This window comes from Tachyglossus aculeatus, chromosome 25, assembly GCF_015852505.1.
Source record: "Tachyglossus aculeatus isolate mTacAcu1 chromosome 25, mTacAcu1.pri, whole genome shotgun sequence".
Taxonomy (NCBI): domain Eukaryota; kingdom Metazoa; phylum Chordata; class Mammalia; order Monotremata; family Tachyglossidae; genus Tachyglossus; species Tachyglossus aculeatus.
Genome location: NC_052090.1, coordinates 9,786,584 through 9,802,983, shown reverse-complemented (window position 1 = coordinate 9,802,983; position 16,400 = coordinate 9,786,584). Strand labels below are relative to the sequence as shown.

Here is a 16,400-nt window from a genome sequence, read left to right as displayed (position 1 = left end):
TGTAAAATGGGGATTAATAGTAATAATAATAATAATAATAATAATAATGGCATTTATTAAATGCATATTTTTCCTCCCTAAGAGTGTGTGACCCATGTAGGACAGGAACTGTGATTGACACAATTGTCTTTTGTCTACCTCAGAGCTTAGTACATTGCTTGGTGCATAGTAAGCACTTCCCAAATACCACTATTATTATTATAATCCATTTTAACGATGATAAAAATGAGGTTCATTCATTCACTTATTCAATCGTATTGAGCGCTTACTGTGTGTAGAGTACTGTACTAAGTGCTTAGAGCATGTCCAGTGTCATTTAGCAGAGCACTGAGAGAGAAAAGCAGACAATACCACTATCTTCCCTGTCTCAAGCTCAAAACCTTGGTGCTATCCTCTACTCATCTCAATCAATCAATCAGTGGTACTTATTTAGCTTTAAGTGTACGTACAGCACTGTACTAAGCCCTTGGGAGAGTACGACTCGTAAATTCAGGCTGTTAGCAAATGGTGTCAGTTCTACCTTACAGCTACCCTAGAATCAGCTCCTTCCTCTCCATCCAAGCTGCTAGCTTGCTATTCCAAGCACTTAATATCCCACCCTAACTACTGACTGCATCAGCCTCTTTGCTGACCTCCCTGCCTCCTTAATTTGATTCCCAAATTGTTCATAACTTTCCTCTCCTTATAAACCTCCACTGATTTCCCATTCATCTCCACATCCAACAAAGACTCCTTAACCTTGCCTTTAAGGCATTCAATCAGGTAGCCCCTTCTTACCTTTCCTGGCCTATCTCCTACTCCAACCCAACCTGCATACTTAGCTCCTCTAAAACCTACTCACTGTACCTTGATGTAGTGTTTATTACCACCGACTTCTTGCCCACTTCCTCTCTTTGGCCCGGAACTCTGTGGTTTCGTATCTGACAGATCACCACTTCCCCTATCTTCGAAGCCCTACTCAAATCACATCTCCTCCAAAAGGCCTTCTCTAAGTCCTCACTTCTGCTTCATGCCCTCCCTTTTGTGTTACCTATGCACTTGGATCTGCAACCCAAAAGCACTAAGTTTTTCACTCCAACCCCTTGGCACTTATGCACACAAACAGCTGTAATTTATTTTCATGTCTGTTTCCCCATCTAGTCTATAACCTCCTTATAAGCAAGGATCACGCCTACCTAATCTATGATATTGTACTCTCCCACTGTCCTAAATGCTTAGTACAGTGCTCTGCACATAGTAACTGTTCAATAAATGTCACTGTTTCGTTAATTCATTGATTGAGGTAGAACTCAGATCTACTGTATCTCTGTATCAGCCAGATATGGAGCTACAGCTAAAACACTGTATCTCTCTGTTCTTTTTACTAGCTGTTGCCGTATCATAATCTAAATTTCCTTTCTAAGGTGAAGAAAATCACCCTGATCAAGACCCTCCAGTGTCCTACTGAGAGCCAAGAAATCAATCCATCAGTCAATCAATCAATAGAATCGAGTGCTTACTGTGTGCAGAGCACTGTTGAAATAGAAGATACCCCCTGAGCCTGTCCTTTCTTACTTTTCTACCAGTAAACAGTCTTAGGAGGGCCGGGCATTGGAGTAGCCAATCTTGTAGGGTATAATAATAAAAGTAATATTAATTATGTGCTTACTCTGTGTCATGCATTGTATTAAGAGCTGGGGTAGGTGCAATGTGATCAGATCGGACATAGTCTAAAATGGAGGGAGAACAGGTATTTTGTCCCCATTTTACAGATGAGCAAATTGAGGCACAGAGAAGTTAAATGACTTGCCCAAGGTCACACAGCAGGCACGTGGCAGATCAGAAACTAGAACCTGGGTCTCCTGCCCCTCTGTCTGGTGTCCTTCCCACTAAGGTCTTACCCGACACGCATTTATTTATTTGGAAATGAAGATTGCTTACTCGGCTGGCTGTTTTCCTCAATGCCTCCCACAAATTCAGTTTGGGAGAATATCGGAGCGTTGTCGTTTATATCGAGAACTCTGACTCTCAGCTCAAGGGGCCTCTCTACATCCTCACCCCTGGAATTCAGTGCTCGACAATAGATCTAGGAAAAGAGGAATATGACTTTATTCACAAACTGGAAACTAGTCCCAATCCACCTGTAAACACGTAGAAAGTTGATTAATGCTGAAATGCGAACAGTGGTCCCCATCCCTTTACTCTAAAGGGGGTAATGCAATCCCCTGAACAAAAGGGAAAGTGGAAACTAGAAGTATGAGTAACTGCCCTGACTAAGACTTCTTACCGTGAAAAATGGGGTCAGCTCTCGATCGACTATGGAGGTTATATTAATGTCCCCCGTTTTTGGATTCACAATAAAGACTCCATATGGGGGCTGATCAATTCCCACTCCAGAGATGCGGTATGTAATTTGCTGGTTCACAGAACAATCTGAGTTAATCTGCAGGAAGGAAAGACACAAAAAATGTTGGTGAAGATAATCATTGGTTCTGTCTTAAATAGCCTAGTGACAACTTCCTGGAGGCCGTCTGGATCAATGCTTGATATTTATTGAGCACTTAGTGTGCAGAGCACCGTACTAAGTGCTTGGGGAGTACAATACAGTTGGTAGACATGCTCCCTGCCTTCAAGGAGCTTGCAGTCTTCAATAAAGTGATGTCCCTAGAGAGTCAGGGAAAAACATCACTCCTTAGTAATCAATCAATCACTGGTATTTATTTAACACTTACTGGGTGCAGAGCACCGTACTAAGACTTGGGAAAATACAGTACAACACAGTTGGTAGACAAGTTCTCTGCCCAGAAGGAGTTTACAGTTTAGAGGTGGAGACAGACATAAATATTAACAAATAATTAAATAAATGTCAGTACATAAATGATTTAATGAATTTAAATTAAATAAAAACTTGAATTATAGATCAATCAATCAATCAGTGGTATTTAATGAGTGCTTACTGTGTGCGATCGCAGGATTAAGCGCTCGGGAAAATACAATACAACAGAGTTGGTAGACACGTTAAATGCTCTGAGGCTGAGAGTAGGGTGAATATCAGGTGCTTAAAGAGTTCATATCCAAGTACATAGGTGACTGAGAATGGAGAGAGAGTAGCGGGACCCAGTGGAAAGAGCAAGGGCTTGGGATTCAGAGGACCTGGGTTCTAATCCTGATTCTGCCACTTGTCTGCTGTGTGACCTTGGGCAAGTCACAACTTCTCTGTGCCTCAGTTTCCTCATCTGTAAATTGGGATTAAATCCTACTCCCTCCTACCTAGACTGTGAGCCCCATGTTCAACCTGATAACCTTGTATCTACCCAGCACTTAGAACAGCTTTTGGCACACAGTGTTGAAGAAATTTACTGATAATAATATTAATAATGTTGGTATTTATTAAGCACTTACTATGTGCCAAGCACTGCTCTAAGCGCTGGGGGGATAAAAGGTAGTCAAGGTTGTCCCACGTGGGGCTCACAGTCTTAACCCCCATTTTACAGATGAGGGAACTGAGGCACAGAGAAGTTAAGTGACTTGTCTAAAGTCACACAGCCGACAAGTGGCGAAGCCGGAATTAGAACCCTTGACCTCTGACTTCCGAGCCCTTGCTCTTTCCATTGAGTCATGCTGCTTTGCAATACTATTATTAGTATTAATGATACTTATGATCATTAGTATTAATGATACTAATAATAATAATAGGAAAGAGGGTTTAATGGGAGAAGGTTTCTTGGAGAAGATGTGATTTTAATAAGGCTCTGAAGGTGGGGAAAATGGTGGTCTGTCATATATGGAAGAAGGGGGAGTTCCTGGCTAGAGGGATGACATGGTCACGGGGTCAGTCGGGAGATAAGATGGAGGTACAGTAGGTAAATTGGCACTAAAGGAGTGAAGTGCATGGACTGGATTGTAGTAGGAAATCAGTGAGTTAAGTTAGGAGTAACGGCAAGCTAACTGAGTACTTTAAAGTAAGGAGTTCCTGTTTGAAAGAGAAGTGAATCCAGGATAAAGCCAAGGTCATGGGCTTGTGAGACAAGGAGGATAGTGGTGTTGCCTACAGTGATGGGGTAGAGAAGGGGAGGGCAGGGCTTGATTGGGAAGTTGAGGAGTTCTTCTTTGGATCTTGGGTGCAACTTACTTTGGCAATGGGATTTCTCTTTGAGTTATCTTCTCCTTCTCTACACGCTGCAGCAAATTTAATCCATTCACGTTTATGCCTTCTGACGGAATGCCATTTGATGGTACCATTTTTGCTGTTATAATCTCTTACCTTAGGAAGAAATTTCAGGTTTTGAGTCTTTATATATTTTCACTTGCAATACAATCTGGACTTTTTTTTTCAGTGAGAAACAGAAAACAATGACTTGTAATATCATTTTTTTGTAAATGCACAGTTGTAAATATTCCGGTATGTGGTAGACATTATCATTACAATATTGTTTCTTTATTCTAATGAGTAAAATAAATCTGATCTAAAAAGGAAATGGCAATCTTCCTTTCGAGTTGTTTTCTTTTATTTTTTTTTTCCATTTTCTGATAACAGTCTAAGTTTCAAACCCAAGATTTGTTATACATTACCTGGACTTGAAAATTGCTGTTAACTTCCACCACCACCACCTATAAACAAAGAGATAAAAATCAGAATTATTGATCAACTAGGCTATAAGTTGCCTTCAATTTCCCTCCCCCTTCATTCATTTCCTCCTCCTTCCTATTGACCAACTATCAGTTAGTCTCAAAACTCATTTTTTGAACGTCCATAGAACTGTGCTGAGTCATTATCCTAATATAACTCTGACCCTTAGAATCAAAGGAGACTATGGTCCAGTATAAATGGGACTGACCAGTACCAATCCTGGGCTTCGCCAGATTTTACGGACAGAAAAGTGGAAAGCCCATTATGGAATTTTTATGCTCTTGGAAGTAATACTCATTGCAGCCATTAAGTTGTACCAAATGAAACCTTACAAAAGCTCATGGTGAATCCTACACATCCACAGCTTGGCTATAGGATGTGGGTGAAATTGAGCTTTCAAAGTTAGAGCAGAAAAAATAAAAGTTCAACACGGGATAAGAAATTATATTCAGAAAAAAAGATTCTGGAAAACATTCCAGGAATTCATTTTTCCTAGTGACTGAGATTTCCAGGGATAATCAGAGAAATTGAAGGAAACTGTGTTCATTACAGAGGTCTGGGAAGGTGATTTTTTTTTTTCCTTTAGCTATTCTTTATAGTGATAAAAGTGGGTTCTGTCAAACTCTTTCAATGTTATGTAAATTGTCCCCCCCCACCATGGACATGGGAAATATGTACTTATTTGTGGTATTTGTTCCTCCCTGTAAATGCTAGACTTCAGAAGACTCATTGCAACCCCTATCATTGTACTGACAGACAGAAAGAAAAGCAGATAACAGCAAATTGGAAATTAGCTACCAAGCAAGTTTTTCTTGTTTTTTTACCTTGCCTCAGCAAATTATCCTCTTTAAACAGACACCATAACCTAAACACTGCACGTCCTATCTTCAGGTCTAGCTTTATTTTTTAAGCATATATGATTTATAAATGAGGGAAAACACAATGTTCTTTTTCCACCCTTAAGGAACACTGTTCTCACCTGCACATCTCACTGAACTTCTAGCTACTATTCACAGAAATTAAATCATACTAAACCAGCTTCTACATCGCAATATAGCCAACTGGATTTTTGATAGGTCACCTGCTCTTGCAAAGAATCCTGCCGTCTGGAACACAGAGCGCATTTTTGAGGCCTAGTATCTGGTGACACAAAACCCGTCAGTTCACATCCTTTCTACTAGGGTTGTTTAACTCTCCACATTTTCCACCTTCTTCACCTGTGTACATTTTCCAATTGGCCAGTGACAGAGTTGTTCATTGACCCAGACTCCTCTTATTGGCCTTTTATAATGGAAAACATAATTGAGAATGAAAATGTATTTAATAATAATAATAATATTAATGATGGTATTTTTAAAGTGCTTACTATGTGCCAAGCACCGTTCTAAGCACCAGGGTAGATACCAGGTAACCAGGTTGTCCCACGTGGGGCTCCCAGTCTTCATCCCCATTTTACCGATGAGATAACTGAGGCCCAGAGAAGTTAAGTGATTTGGCCAAAGTCACACAGCTGACAAGTGGCGGAGCCGGGGTTAGAACCCGTGACCTCTGACTTCCAAGCCCTTGCTCTTTCCATTGAGCCATGCTGCTTCTGTATTTGAGGCAGAAAGGATTAAAGGGAGAGCTCTCTTTGAGATAAGGAACTCTGTCCCCATGCAGGGGCAGAGCTATGTCTTCTGGACAAGTACAGAGGAGGGCGACTTCGCTGAATCACCAGTCTTGACACCCCTGGGCTTGTAAGCCTCACTAGGGGAAGCTGGTTTTCTGTGGTTTTCTGTGGTTTTCTGGTTCTTCAGAACTGGAAGGTGGTAAATGATCCCAGCCCCACACAGAATTGCCACAAGAGGGAAACAGGCCCTTGGTCAGGTCCAATCCCCTTAGGGGAAAATGAAAATTCCGGACTAAGTCTGGCACTAAGCATTCAAGAGCTCTGAGCCCTGGTTGGTGTTTTTAAAGGAGGTTAAAGAATTGCTGCCAGAGCAAAGTAGCAGCCATGCCCTCGCCCCAGCCACCCACTCCCTAAATTCCTGCACACCCGTGGACTGACTTTGGAGATCAAACCCACCCAGGGTTTGGTAGGGATTGCTTGTAGCAAAGGTTGCAGGGTAACTTGTGGCTTGCAGATCCTAGCCCTGGGGGATAAGGACTCCAGTGATCCACTTCCCGTCTTTTCTGACCCTATCAAACAGTTCCATGGTTCTTGGAAGAGGAAGCAAAGGAGAGAAACTGAACCTTTCCAATACCCTCCCTTACCACTTAAGCATTTTATTCTTAACCTCAGGGCCATATTTTTCTTTATTTGTATTTCAATTAATATATTTATTTGCGCAGTCAATTATTTGTCTAGCTTTTTTTTCTTGATAGATTTGGACTGCTTCCTGATGATGGTGACCTGAGTAGAAAGAGACTGAAATTCCTTATGTTTGACCCAAGGGAGAGAGAGATTTTTCTTCAATCAATTGTATCTATTAAGTACATACTTTGGGCAAAGCACTATACTAAGCACTTAGGAGAGTATAATACAATAAAGTTGGTAGACATGATTCCTGTCCTCAAGAAGTTTGCTGTCTAACAGGGGAGACAGATGTTAAGAAAAATTACAAGTAAGGGAAGCTACCGAGTATGAAAGTATACTCATAAATGCTGTAGGGGTTGGGAGGGAGGGTGTACCTAAATCATGATCATGGTATTTATTAAGTGTTTACTATGTGTCAAGCATTGTTCTAAGCGATGGGGTAGATATACGTTAATCGGTCAGACACGGTCCCTTTCACACATGGGGTTCACAGTCTAAGTAGGAAGGAGAACAGGTATTGAATCCCCATTTTGCAGATGAGGGAACTGAGGCACAGAGAAGTTAAATGACTTGCCCAAGGTCACGCAGTAGGCAAGTGGCAGAGTCATTATTAGAACAGAAGTCCTCTGAGTCCCAGTCCTGTGCTCTTTCCACTAGTCCTTAAGCACTGAGGGACTAAGTACATGGGAGAGGTAGCAGGGAGAAAAAAAAAATCACCTTCCTGAAGCTTCCAGAGTTGCAATCCTTTCTTCTAGGCCTGGTTAGAGGTCTAGTTTGTTGGTTGGTTATGAAGCGCTTAGAACAGTGCTCTGCACATAGTAAGCGCTCAATAAATACGATTGATGATGATGATGCTTAGTAAACATTTACTATGTGCTGAGCACTGTATTAAATACTGTCATAGGAACATAATTGAATGTGCTTTGTACTGGCAATTTTTTGCCTATACATGTTCTTATATTATTCACTATAATGCTAATGAAGCCCCTGGAACAATGCAAGAAGAACAATTTCTGTTTCTTCAAACAGGAAGAAAGACAGCCTTCCTGCAATGTTGTGTCCTATGTTTCTTGATGGTCAGATTTAGCCAATCAGTGTAATTCTCCATTGGGTGAAGTAAGTTTCTCTTTAGGCTGATAGTCCAAGCTACTAAAGCCCACAGTGTTAAACCAACGTCGTAGGGGACGTTTCCTCACTGGTGAAATCTGACTGGCCTAATATACTTTAAATTTCCATTTTAAGCTCAACAAATGTCTACTTTGGTGCTTGGAAATGACTCATCAGGAAATTAATAATAGGGTCAATTTGAACTCACAGAATAACTTTTGTCTAAAGAGTTTAAAGCACTTTCACAGATATTATCTTATTCAATCTCACAACATCACTCTGCGGGGGCAACTATTCCTAATCTCATAGTACAGGTGAGGAAACTGAGGCATAGAGGAGGTTGGTGTTAATTTTTTTATGGTATTTGTTTAGCGCTTACTATGTGCCAGGCATTGTTTTAAGCACCGGGGTAGTTACAAGGTAATCTGTTTGGACATAGTCCATATCCCACATGGGGCTTGCATTCTTAATTCCTATTTTTCAGAGGAGATAACTGAGGCACAGAGAGGTGAGGTGACTTGGCCGGAGTCACAAAGCAGACAACCAATGGAGTCAGGATTAGGCCTGTGCTCTCTCCAGTAGCCATGCTACTTCTCTATGCCCCTGATCCAGCATGGCAGAGAGCTGGCAATTCAAGATCCTGTGAACCTCTAAATTTTCCTTCCTTTTTCCTTAAGAGAAGTTGATCCTGTGGAATTTTGCTCATCTTCTCCTGTCTTTCTGTGGTGAGATGCAGAAGAAGAGATGCAATGCTAAATCTTGATTTCAATCAATCAATCATTCAGTGGTATTTGTTGAGTGCTTATGGTTTGCAGAGCTTTGTACTAAATGTTTGGGAGAGTTTGGGAGAGTGCAATAGAGTTGGTAGGCCTGTTCCCTGCCCACAAGGAGTTCACATCTAATTAGACAGTAATCCAGGAGGACAGTGACCATTCACTTTTTGGAATATTGCTGCTCATTTCTTCATAATCACACACCCTTAGCTTCCAAATCACACCCTCCTTTCCAAAGTGAAGTTTTAGTGGGTAGCCTGTAGTGTTTATTTTAGATGAATCTGCTGGACAACAAAAGATCCTTTTCAATTAATGAAGTTTGGTTAATGAAGCTGAATCCTGTTGTCGCCTGGAAGGTAGGCAGGTGCTTTGAGAGGAAAACTTAAGTCAGCTCCAGAGCCACTGAGACATTGGGAAAATTCCTCACCCTTCTCCAGATTTATGAAGCGAAAAATAATTATCATACCCTTAGTCCAACAAAGTATTCTATGAAGATGTATTGGATGAATCATTGGAAAAAACACAAAACTCTTTAATTTGAAAAGTGAATGTAACTGTCCTTTACAACCAACTCTCAGATCTCTGAGGTAATTGAGGTATACATGTAATGTGGCAATTCCTAATCTTCACTTCAGTTAACGGCTACCTGTTGACAAATAATGTGGCAAAATTGACTTTTTTGGCTTTATTTGAGGAGCAGTAACATGACCAAAGTGATGATATGGGATAATCCACAGACTAGATAATCTGCCCATGAAAAAAAAGAAAATTGGTGGAACTTTCTAACAACCCACTTTGGGACCACTTGCTCCTGAGGTTAACCTATAATAATGCTAAGAATAGTAGTATTTATTAAGCATTTACTATGTGCCATGCACTGTGCTAAACTCTGGGGTACATACAAGATAATCAAACACAGACCCTGTGCCACGCAGGACTCATGACCTAAGATGGAGAGAGAGCAGGTATTTTCTCCGCATTTTGCAAATGAAGAAACTGAGGCACAGAGAGGTTGAGTGACTCACCCAAGGTCTCACAACAGATGTAATACTCCTAGGTTAGGTGCTATGGTGATTAATGCAAAACAGGATTTGTTTTAATCAAGGAATAACAGTGAGGCCCAGCTGAAATGCTCTTTGTTGTATTGTGGGTCTCCACCCTGCCCAGCGCTGAAAGCTTTCTTCCCTCTGTCCTACATGGATGCTAGGGAGAGTCTATAGGTTAGGGATTTCGGCACTCATGTCCTTCACTATAATTGGCTCCTCCTATAAGGACAGCCAATGATCTACTCCCTAGATCCTAGAAATTAAATCCTGTGACGTTTCCTTGTGATGGTATCGAGACAATTTAAAATGAGCTCAGAGATTTTAATTTTTAAGAAGACATCTCAAACCAGCAACTGAGAAAACCAAAGTATTACAATTCAACCAAACATTTGAAATTTATGTTGCCAACTTATACTTCCCAAGCGCTTAGTAAGCACTCAATAAATACGATTGATGATGAAATCTATCTTGAAATCGGTCTCTACTTTTTTTGACTTCTCAAGGCTTGATAGGGGATGGCAGTTAATAAACTGCGATGTGGAGAATTTTCTTATCCCTAGGTAGATGAGGGCAAACTGGCTTTCCAGTTCTTTCACAAGTGTTATTATTTTGCCATAGACCCTCAAAACTCAGTTCTTGAGTCTTTTCTAGAGTTTTCACGAATGAAGAAAATAGCATTAGGATGTAAGACACAAATAGGATTTGTAAGTTACTGTAGTGCTGTAGATATTAATCAATCATATTTATTGAGTGCTTACTATGTGCAGAGCACTGTACTAAGCACTTGGGAGAGTGCAATACAAGAGAATTAGCAGATCCGTTCCCAGCCCATAATGAGGTTACAGTCTATACTTCAGTTTTCTTAATTTATCAGTAGTACACTTAAAATTGCATTTAAATGGATGAGTCAAATTCAACCAAGTAAATTCCTCATACAAAGACTTTGTGAAGGGTAAACCTTCATTTATATATGAAGAGCTCAATTCTCTCTTTATATTTTATATATTTATATAAATATATATTTATATTTTGTTTATATATATTTATATTTTATATGTTTGTGGATACTGTTACATGGGATCATCTAGAGTTCAGTTGTAATTTATGAAAATTGGTGATCTTGAGGCCCACAAAACTCAGAGATACAAGTATCTTCCTTTCACAAAAGGAAAATCAAGTTTGAGGCGGGCAAGGAACATATCTACCAACTCTGTTATATATACTCTCCCACACACTTAGTACAGTTCTTTAAACACAAGAAGCACTCAATAAATATGATTAATTGATTTTTTAAATTATAGTTGTTAAGCACTTATTATGTGTCAGACACAGTACTAAGTACTGGGGTAGATACAAGTTAAGCAGTTTGGACACAGTCCCTGTCCCACCTGGGGATCACATCTTAATCCCCATTTTACAGATGAGGTAACTGTGGCCCAGAGAAATTAAGTGACTTACCCAAGGTCACACAGTAGACAAGTGGCAGAGCTGGGATTAGAACCCAGGTCCTTCTGACTCTCAGGCCCATACTCTGATTGACTAATGTGCAGGATCAAGTTCAGAATTCAAACATTTATAACTCCATATTGTGACTTGGCTGGAGCATATCCAGGCATTGTAACTGAAATCAATCAATACTGATCAGATCCAGTTCAGTTAAATGCAACCCTTTCTATATCAGGCCTTTAGAATGCTGTCTCCTATACTGAAGGCATTTCCAGAAGTCTTCGAGAGCCTAATACCTCTAAAAGAAACTGCTCCAAATGTCTTCAGAGCCTTTCTGAAAACAAAACTCCTCCAGGAGGCCTTCCCTGATTAATCTCTCATCTCCCCAATTTACAACCCCAGAGGTCATTTTGGTCCTTCCAAACCACCTCAAAGTTTGCTTCTGTATACACAACCCTTCAAATCACTTATGAACATATCTTTATTCTCTATGACTTTCTGATCTGTGATTTTATTTTAGTGTTTGTCTCCCTCTCTGAATTGTAGGATCATGTCTACTAATAATAATCTAATGCTCCACATGGTTAATTTACTGCTCTACATACAATACGTGCTCAATAAATATGGTGGACTGATTGATTTATCAATCAATCAATCAGTCATATTTATTGAGCGCTTACTGTGTGCAGAGCACTGTACTAAGCGCTTGGGAAGTACAAGCTGGCAACATATAGAGACAGTCCCTACCCAACAGTGGGCTCACAGTCTAGAAATTTATGTTGATTTTCTATCCAAATGGCACTTTCCTGACCTTTGAAAAAAAAACAATCACCAAAGCTATCTCATAGATGTGTAGAAGAGTAGATGTGCCTTCAGAAGAGTCTGGCTCAATCCTCCTGTGTGAAACACCAGGTGTAAAATTTGCATCTTAATTTATTCCCTTTAATCAATCAGTCAATCAATCAGTTGGTACTTATTGAATTCTTACTGTGTGCAGAGCACTGAACTAAATAGGAAAGCAGCATGGCCTAGTGGATAGAGCACAGGGCTAGGAGTCAGAAGGACCTTGGTTTTAATCCCAGCTCTGCCACTTGTCTTCTGCAACCATCCTTCCAGTCTCACAAGCCTGTAACCTTGGTGTCATCCTTGACTCCTCTCTCTCATTCAACCCACATATCCAATCCATCACCAGATCCTGTTGGTCTCACCTTCACAGCATTGCCAAGATCCGCCCTTTCCTCTCCATCCAAACCGCTACCACGTTAGTGTGATCACTCATCCTATTCAGCCTAGATTACTGCATCAAGCTTCTTTCTGATCTCCCAACCTCCTGCCTCTCCCCACTTCAGTTCATACTTCACTCCGCTGCCTGGATTACCTTTCTACAGAAACATTCAGGGCACAGTCATCCCACTCCTCAAAAATCCCCAGTGGTTACCTCTCCACCTCCATATCAAACAAAAACTCCTCACTATAGTCTTTAAAGATCTCCATCACCTTGCCTCCTCCTACCTCACCTTCCTTCTCTCATTCTACACCCCACCCCACACACTCCGCTCCTCTGGTTCTAACCTCCTCACTGTGCCTTGATCTTGCCTGTCTCACCGCCAACGTCTGGCCCATGTCCTACCTCTGGCCTAGAACTCCTTTCCTCCTCAAATCCACCAATCACTCTTCCCCTGTTGAAAGCCCTATTGAATGCACACCTCTTCCAAGAGGCCTTCCCAGACTACACCCCACTTTCCTCAGCTCCCACTCCCTTTCACGTCACCCTGACTTGCTCCCTTTACACTTTCCCTCTCTCCCCACCCCGCAGCACTTATGCATATATGTATGTGTATCTATAATTCTATTCATTTATATTGATGCCTGTTTATTTGTATTGACATCTGTCTCTCCCCCTTTAGACTGTGAGCCTGTTGTGGGCAGGGATTGTCTCTCTTTATTACTGTACTGTACTTTCCAAGTGCTTAGTACAGTGCTTTGCACACAGTCAGTGCTCAATAAACACAATTGAAAGAACGAATGAATGCTGTGTGGTCTTAGGCAAGTCACCTCACTACTCTGGGCCTCTGTTACCACAACTGTAAAATGGGGATTAAGACTGTGAACCCCATGTGGGACATGGACTGTGTCCAACCTGATGACCTTGTATCCTCCAAGATGCCTTCCCAGACTAAACCCCACTTTTCCTCATCTCCCATTCCCTTCTGCATGGCAACCCTGACTACACTTTGCTCTTCCCCCCTCCCAGCACCACAGCACTTATGTACATAACTGTAATTTTATTTATTTGTATTGATCTCTGTCTCCCCCACCTTTGGATTGCAAGCTCACTGTGGTAGGGAATGTCACTGTTTCTTGAATCGTATTTTCCCAAGCGCTTAGTATAGTGTTCTGCACACAGTAAGTTGCCAATAAATATGATTGAATGAATGAACATATCCACCCCAACACTTAATACGGTGCCTGGCAGAAGGTAAATGCTTAATAAATACCAAAACACAACAACAACAAAAAACTAAGTGCTCAGACATATACTGTATAATCGAGTTGGTAGCCACGATTGCTGCCCTCGAGAAGCTTCCAATCTTGTGGGTGAACTCATCACAGTGGACCTGATTCTAGTCACTCCACCCTGTCTCCGGGTAGGCCTTTTTCTTTAGGATCAGAGCTCCTTCTGAACTCAATCCCACTTAAAGGAGAATCCCAGAGTAAATGCCAAAGGGAAGAAAATTCGGTAGCTAGAAAATCTCACCATGTATTACAGGTGGCTTATCCACAAGAACATTAGGTGCCTGTTTTGTTCCTCTTTGCCTTTGCTCACTTAGTTTATTTGACTCCAAACATTCCCAGTTATTGTTCACCTGACAATAAAAAGCTAATTTATTTTCAAAAGGCAGCAAAGAGGATTACGAATAACAAGAGCTTTATATTTACTTTTCCTTATGAATTATTGCAATTTTGGGACTTGTAAGAGAAATTCTTTAGATGGCAAGCTGAACTGAAGGCTCTCATATAACAGCTGATGATCCATTTTTGCAAGAACATACCCCAGAAATGAAATGATATGAAATGAAAACTTTCCATCTGTTCTTTGACCAGAATATCAGTCTCATTAAAGATCCCTTCCTTTCTTTACACAATTACTAACTTGCCCAAACACTATTTCTACATTAGCAAAGTGAGGAATTTGGGCAAAGAATGCCATCCATTAGTCAAGAAATTACCACTGACAAATGAAGCACTAGCTGAGGTTATGTTGGCAGGTTTCTTTCGGTCCAGGGGTCTATCCAATGAATAGCTGCAACTTGAGGCTCTTTATTGTTTCCCTTACCGCACTGACTCTCTGCATGGATTTCTGGGATTGATCCGAGATCTGCCGGATGACAACAGTTGAGGGAACAGAAGAAGGAAATGGAAAAACCTGGAATTCTATGTTATTCAAGCAAATACACCTATATCAGGAATTCAGAATAGATGCTGAGTATTCCAGGAGGACTCAGCATGGCCTAATGGTTAGAGGATGGGCCTGAGAGTCTAATCCTCACTCCTCCATCTGTCTGCTGTGTGACCTTAGGCCAGATCCTTAACTTCTCTCTGCCTCAGTTCTCTCATCTGCAAAATGGGTATTCAATACTTGTTCTTCCTCCTACTTAGTCTGGAAGCCTCATATAGGACCTGGTAGTTTTGTAACTACCCCAGGGCTTAGTACAGTGTTTGGCATATAGTTAGCGCTTAAAAAAATCCATGATTATTATTATTGCCTGCATGGTACAAACTTGCAAAAAAAGTCCCTTATCTATGTAAAAGTGGCCACTTCCTCATTGGCCAATAAGAAAAAGAGTCTTGGCATAAAAAAAGCAATCTCTCCCTGTGGTCTTTTCCACTTCCTCAGTAAGACTTCCTGTTTCAAGGGAACCTTTAGTATGAGAAAAGCAGCCAAAGCAATTCTCCTTGGATATAATTTGTGGTGGACAGATTCTCACAGGGCCTAATTTAATTTTTAATACAATAGCTGTGGTATTTCTAAAGTGCTTGCTATGTGCCAAGAGCTGTACTAAGCATTGAGGTAGATACAAGTTAGTCAGGCTGCACAGTCCCTATTACCAATCTAAGAGTAGCTGCAGAAATATTTTCAGGCTTTATAGGTCCTGAATACGCTGTAGCCATTAGTGAGTGTTGGGTGTTTGGTATCCATCTGACCTGAAAAAAAGTCTAAGGAGTAGCAAAGACATGAGGAAAATCTGACTCGATTTATTCAAAATCTTATACTTTGGGAGTTCAGAGATTCACTGAATAATTTGAATTTTCAAATAGGCCCAAAAGTGGTTGCCTTTTCTGTTAGACTTTAAGCTCCTTGGGGGCAGGAACTGTATCTTCTAATTTTATTATTTGCTCCTAAATACCTAGAACTCAGCACCCAAGAGTTATTCCAATTAATACTGATGAGGATGGTTTATTCATTCATTCATTCATTCAATCGTATTTATTGAGCACTTACTGTGCACAGAGCACTGTACTAAGCGCTTGGGAGAGTAAAGTTCAACAATAAACAGACACAATTCCCTGCCCATATGTATACATAGTGAAAAGACTATGGGCTTATTTCTTCTTTTCAAGGTGATATTCAAAGTTAATGATCAGGGGACATAACCTTTCTGGTACTAAGTTTTTTAAAAAACTTTTTCATGAGTACTGATCTTAGAATAGCTTTAGAAATCCACTCATTGATAAGCAGTATCCAATTTGGGGGACATATTTCATTTTTATTGATCCCTGTGAACAATCCTTGTTTTTTTGCATGTTGTGCACAGAATGGTCTCACCCTCTCACTTTTTCTGCTCTCCACATGAATGCCTAGATCACATATGGAGATCTACTTATGCCAAGATCAGAAGCTGTGGTACACATTTCATTCATTCATTCAATCAATCGTATTTACTGAGCGCTTACTGTATGCAGAGCACTGTACTACTGGTGACAGAACAAAGTTACAGGCTAGTAATGTAGATATCTATTAATTTCAATAATGTCTTCATCAAGACATTGCACACCAGGCAAAGATTTTGCTAAAAATTAAGCTTTAGAAATCAATGACCAAGGTTATGGCAATTGGGGAT

The 16,400-nt window shown here is 40.6% G+C and overlaps 1 protein-coding gene across 1 annotated transcript in view; it reads right to left on the bottom strand.

The window, feature by feature from the left end:
• Window positions 1-15,450, bottom strand: part of DSG1 (desmoglein 1) — a 32,090-nt gene extending 16,640 nt beyond the window's left edge. Inside the window, exons 1-7 of the mRNA XM_038766516.1 lie at window positions 15,388-15,450; window positions 14,036-14,144; window positions 9,684-9,730; window positions 4,552-4,590; window positions 4,112-4,243; window positions 2,267-2,422; window positions 1,921-2,065 (exon numbers count right to left, since the gene is read on the bottom strand). Of these exons, the coding sequence (XP_038622444.1) occupies window positions 1,921-2,065; window positions 2,267-2,422; window positions 4,112-4,243; window positions 4,552-4,590; window positions 9,684-9,730; window positions 14,036-14,144; window positions 15,388-15,450 (691 nt within the window). The remainder of the gene's footprint in view (window positions 1-1,920; window positions 2,066-2,266; window positions 2,423-4,111; window positions 4,244-4,551; window positions 4,591-9,683; window positions 9,731-14,035; window positions 14,145-15,387) is intronic.
• Window positions 15,451-16,400: the final 950 nt, after the last annotated feature.